This window comes from Bremia lactucae, linkage group LG16 (assembly GCF_004359215.1).
Source record: "Bremia lactucae strain SF5 linkage group LG16, whole genome shotgun sequence".
Classification (NCBI taxonomy): Eukaryota; Oomycota; class Peronosporomycetes; order Peronosporales; family Peronosporaceae; genus Bremia; species Bremia lactucae.
The window spans coordinates 2368487-2374278 of record NC_090625.1 but is presented as its reverse complement, the minus strand read 5'-3'; the positions used below and the strand labels follow the sequence as shown (position 1 = coordinate 2374278).

At 49.7% G+C, this 5792-nt stretch overlaps 1 protein-coding gene across 1 annotated transcript; it reads right to left on the bottom strand.

The window, feature by feature from the left end:
* Positions 1-4696: 4696 nt before the first annotated feature.
* CCR75_005850 (uncharacterized protein) lies at positions 4697-5114 on the bottom strand (the record flags this gene model as incomplete). The annotated part of the gene is made up of 2 exons (XM_067963924.1): positions 4697-4717; positions 4743-5114. 2 exons carry the CDS (start codon positions 5112-5114, stop codon positions 4697-4699), a joined length of 393 nt encoding a protein of 130 aa, XP_067815462.1.
* Positions 5115-5792: the final 678 nt, after the last annotated feature.

Genomic DNA, 5792 nt, shown 5'->3' with positions numbered 1-5792 from the left:
TTTTAGCCGAATGACTCCTCCCACCACGAAAAGGACTATTACTATGGTGTCATTAAATCATGAAAGGCTCAGGGGAAATCGCTTGGGCGTTTTCCTGATCCCGGTCGTGTTTCGTTCAAATGAAACGCCCGACCAATACGAGGCAGAATTCGCGCGCCGTATTCATCCGCATTCTGATGCGATGAAACATGGGAACCACCGATCGATACCCTACGTATTGACGTGACCCGCTTGGTGACAGCCTATGAAAAGAGCACCAGCTGAGGCCTCTCCGCTAGTCTCAAATGGACTAACAGAAGTAGCATAGCGAGAAAAATAGGGGGTACAGTACCGCCCATGATTTCTTTCACACGAAAGCTGGCATAATTATTTCGCTGCGACCGCTATGAGCGTCTAGAATAGCGCGCTCAAGGAGCGGCGCTATTGGCCCGTTTACACGAGGTAATTTCGATGGAGGGAGCATAAGTGATATGCCACCCGTCACACAGCCACGTTTGATACGACTGGCTTGTGACCGACTGAGCACGTTCACGTATCGTCGGCGGAGCTTTAGGATCAGAATCCTCTATGTCAGAATGATTTTGGATAATGGTAATCGTTCGGACAAAGAGGATTCTGAGCCTAAAGCTCCGCCGACTCTGAGCAATAGACGTTGTGATTTAACTCAAAAGGAGAAGCGGCTGCGCCTTAATGGGCAGCGCTCTCATTAATGGTCGCTGCGCTAGCCAGCGCAGACGACGGGACAGCATAAGAAAACGTTGCTGTCTCCATGTTTGGAGCAGTGAGAGAATGGATCCTTAAGCCCAGTTAACGCGACAGCAGCAGTAGCTACCGGCGTGCCAACGCGGCGCGTGCGCTTAGCGCGTGGTTGAGAGGGTGTCTTCGCTAACGACCCACCAACGTCGCCCCTTTTAGGTGGCATGTTAGGCTCCGTGTAAAGACACAGGTAACAAGAGTGAATGAGAGAACTAAGCGGCGCGTAAAGCAGCTCGCTGTTCTTCTATCCTCTTTGACGAATTTCAAGATGTAAGCTCGTTCATAAAAGGGGGATGGTGTAACGGGCTAAAGTTACCCTAATGTTACACAGTTCCCGTTAAGTACACTTTGTGTACTTAAGGGGATGGTCATTTACTTAAATAAGTAACAAGACCCACCACTTCGGTGTGGTTCACATTGTGACCCAACCTTGTGTATGTGATGCACATAGGTGCAATCACATTAAAAGAGATGACGGCTAGCGTCATCCGTTACGCGAGGTATCTAAAAAGGTACGCTCGCAATACATATAAGTGTTATCTACAGAGATGAAATTTTTATGATTGGTTAAATAGGCATTTAAATTTAATACGATTAGATATAAATCAGCCTGAAAACTTCATTCTATTTGGTAAGTGCGCACGAGGATTCGGATCGCCGCTCCCGTGACGTCACGTTTACCAGAGTACTTCGTGCGTTGGGTGAGGTCGCTAAGGCGCCCACCACAACTACCTCACAGCACACGAGAGTAGACGGTCAAACCGTTTCCTCGCTGTGCTAGGGTGTGTAGAAAACGAGGATGGCCTGTGCACAAAGGAGAAATTTGGAGAGTAAGAATATATGTATTGCTTGATCGTGGTGCTCGCGCCCGATCTTACTTTGCCTTGTTGTTTTGGTTCTCATGCGTCCGTTCCCAGTAGTCGACCGGTTTCGCAACTGCCCATGTGACTGCTCCCAAGAATCGTCCTGCACGCGACTGTTCACATCAGTTTCCAACACTCCTTCCCGAATCATGGGAGAGTCAGACTACAGTAGTACTTACCTACTTTACACTCACCTTTAATCGCAGTTTAAGTACCCGTGGAGCTGGCAACGCCTTCGTCAGCAGATCAGCTAGCATGTCGGGTGACTTTACGAAACTTGGCTTGATAACACCTTTCGTAGCATAATCTCGCAGAAACTTGAGCTTCACGTCCACATGCTTGGCGCTTGCCGAGCTGGCCTCGTTTTCGATTTGTTTCATAGCCGCTTGATTATCCATAGCTAGTACAATCGGTGTCTTGATTTGCAGACCGAGCTCGGAAAATAGCTCTTTCAATCCTAGCGCCTCTTGACCTCCTGCAGCCGCAGCAACAAACTCTGCCTCTGCAGTCGAGACGGCAACCGCAGACTGTTTTTTGCAGTCATTAACCATGGTAAGAGCCGCACTCACAGACTTGCGATCACCAGCGAAGTCTGCATCCGTGTAGCAGCTGATGCGAACTGGGATGATCATTCCTTCATCCGCGGGGAGGTGTAGCTTAAGGTCTCGAGTGCTAATTAAGTACCGACCAATTCGTTTGGCTAATTTCCAGTCTTGTAGCGTCGGTGCATGGCATTGTCGTGTGGCCCTATGCACCGCAAAGCCGATATCACGTCTGGTGCACCGAGCCACCCAAAGAAGACTTCCGACCAATGCCTGGAACTCCCTTATGCTCGGTAGCCCGTCCACACCGCCCGAGGTCACCGGTAGCGTTATTCTCCTTCCAAATCAAGCTGTTTCTCTCCGATTGGCGACCGTACTGCATTTGCGTTTTCGAGACCAAAACGTGTAATCATGTCGCCGATCGTGCTTGCTTGATTTAGCATATAGCCTGCTCCTTCTGGCTCGACTTGTATACCGAGGAACTTGGCTGCCTCCCCTAGGTCCTTCAGCTCGAGCGCTTGCATCCCAGCGAAGAATTCATCCACACGTTCTGTGCTTGTCGCAGTGACAAGCAAATCGTCGACGTATGTACCAATAACTGTAGTTCCTCCAGTATCCACTTTGTAGAATATACAAGTTTCCGTGATGCATTGGACGAATCCAAGTTCGAGGAGAGTCTTTCTGAGAAGTTTTTGCCAAAGACGCACAGCTTGTTTAAGCCCATACAAGCTTCGTTTAAGACGCAACGATAGCTCTTTCATGCTTGTAATTCCCAGAGTTTGCAACAACTCCGCCGGTATCTTCATGCCATCGGAGATATAAAGCTGAATATCGTACTCGTCTTCAGTCGTCGCTTTGACTTAGGCCGCCGGGACGTCTCCGTGCCTAGCGCGCACACCCCAAATCATCGATAGCATTAAAATCACTCTGATGTTGCCGATTTCCATCACTGCAGCAAATGTGAGAATATAATCAATCCCGAGCAGTTGCTCGTTTCCACACGCGACGAGGCGCGCTTTAAACCTTTCAACCTCCCCGTCGCCACCGCTTCGTCTTGTACACCCACTTCGTGTGAAGTCGCTTGGCGTCAGGATCACACTTGATTATTGTCCATGTTTCATTTTTTCTAGTGACCTCAGCTCTTCAACTTCCGCTTGCGCCCAGAGGTCACTGTGGGGGCTGCGCCGGGCCTCCCTATAGGATTTCAAATCAGGCCCGTGACCAACAGATGGTGCGATGGGTGTATCCGTTGACACTTCCAACGCTTCCAACACCATCATATGAGGCTCACTTTCAGGGACCAAATTAGCTTGATATTCGTCTGCCTCAAGCTGTCGACGCGACTTCTTCTTGCTCCGCATAGATCTTCTGTGCTAGAGCCATTAGCACTCTTCGTGTCGATTCGCGCGTTTCGCGAACAACCCCTATTCCCGTTGGAAATTTCTCCACCCTCTCGAGTAAGATAATCGCACGTCAGGACAGGATCATGGTTGTTCTTGTTTGAAATGATCTCGGCGTCGCTTTCCGTTTCGAGCGCCTGACGTACTTGTTCGTTCGCAGCAGCACCCAGCGTCTCGATTGCGCTGATGTGGCGCGTCGTTATCACCTTCCGATCGCTGGCTAGCGAGACTTTGTAGCCTTTAGTCTCGTCATTTTTACCAATGATGTACCCTCTCACCGCGCGCCGCTCGAAGTTTTTCTTCTTTGGATCTCTAAAGACCATACAAGTCGAGCCAAATATCACGATTCCAGTTAAGTCAGGAACTTGTCCGGTCAGAAGCTCGAGGAGTGAAGCCTCGTTTGCGTTTGCACGAGTTGGACTGCGGTTTAAAATGTACGCGGCGTAGTCTGCAGTATCGCTCCAAAAGGTGAGGGCAATTCCCGAGCCAAAAAGCATGCATCGAACCATATTCATTATTGTTCGATGCATACACTCAGCTTTCCCGTTGCTTGCTTGAGTCGCGGCTTCGCTCACCTGACGAGCAACTCCTTGTTGCTTACATAGAAGGTCCACGTTTGCATATTCACCTCCTTCATCCGTACGTAGGACATGTACGCGACATCCGAAACGCTTCTCAAAGAAAACGAGAAAGTGTTCGAACTTTCTCGCAGCTTGGTCTTTTGTTTTGCCCGCGAATACACGCACGTAATTCGTTTTGTGGTCCACAAAATTTACCAAATAACGGTTGCCATGTCGATCAAGCGGCGTGATCGGCCCTTTCAAGTCACTGCAAATGACGCCTCCCACGCGATCTATGGGCGAGTTTTTTCCTGAATCCTGCATGCACTGGCGGGACTTGGTTGCCTTTCCCTCGGTGCAGATCTGACAGTTCACACGCGTGAGGTCCGTAAGCTTGATTCCCGACTCGGGCTCACGGGCCATTCGCTCGACGGTGTCGAAAGATAAGTGGCCTAAACGAACGTGAAAGTCCATCAGGGAGCCTTCTAGAACTTCCGGTGAAGGTGGTTCCCTGACAATTGCGCTCATTAACATGTCTTGAAAAGACTTAGATGGGAGCTTACGACAGTGAAGATCTACCACCAGCACGTTCGACTCTAATTTGAGGTGAAAAAAAAACACCTGTGACGGTGTGCCCTTTGTAATAACCATGCCTCCGTGACGCGATTCGATGCGACATCCGTGCTGAGCTAAAAGTCCAAATGATATTAAATTCCGTGACAGAAGAGGCGCGAAGTATACAGTACTCAGCTGAAGTTCAAACTCCTTCCCTTCGGCGATTCCAGCAAGAGTATCAGTCCCTCTCTTCGTAACCTGAAGTCGTTTGCCGATTGGGAGGAGCAGCCAGTTCGGTTCATCACAGTCCACAGCGTTTTCAAGCATCGAGACATCTCGAACCAAATGTCTGCTTGCACCGCTATCTGCGATCCAGTGATCCATGTCCACACCGTCTCCGTGAGCTGCAAGTGCCCATCTAGTCTTGTCGCCGACCATTGTACTGTCTTTCTTATTCTTCGATTTGCACTCCCTGGCTATGTGACCGGGTTTGCCACACGTGAAACATTTCCTTGTTTCGCCAACTGCATTTACGAATCCCTTGGCGACGCTTCTCATTGGACGGTCGTCATCTTCAATCTCTTGCGCCCATGCTACAAGCTCTTGTGCATGGTGAAGATAGTCCGTGCGGCTTGGATAATATCGGCTCATGATCGCAACTTTCATGTGTGGCGCAGCATACTTCACGACGCTTTCCAGTACAAGTTTTTCGCTGGTTTCACTTGCGTTCATGAGTGCCGTGAGATACAACAAGTGTTCGGTCTACGACCGCGAACTGTCCTTTTTGCCCCGTAAAGGCGAACAGCTTGATGATGGGAGATATTCACCTTGAAAGCAAGCCATAGCTGCTCGAGCAGGTACGCGATGCTTTGGTTATGCGTCCACCATCCCTCTATGTGGGCTTGGTTAAACTGCAAGGCCTCTCCTTCCAAATGTTGCTGGAGTTTGTTTGCCTTTACTCGCTCGGTCCAACTGTATCCGCAGCCCATCTCAACCATCTCGGTGGCCTCAAGGAACAGTAGCGCCCACTGGCGAAATCCAGTTCCTAGCTCTTTGTATTGCTCTACTCCGCTGAATTTTCCTATCATCAGCTTTGAGTCTCGAGCGTTTGGTACG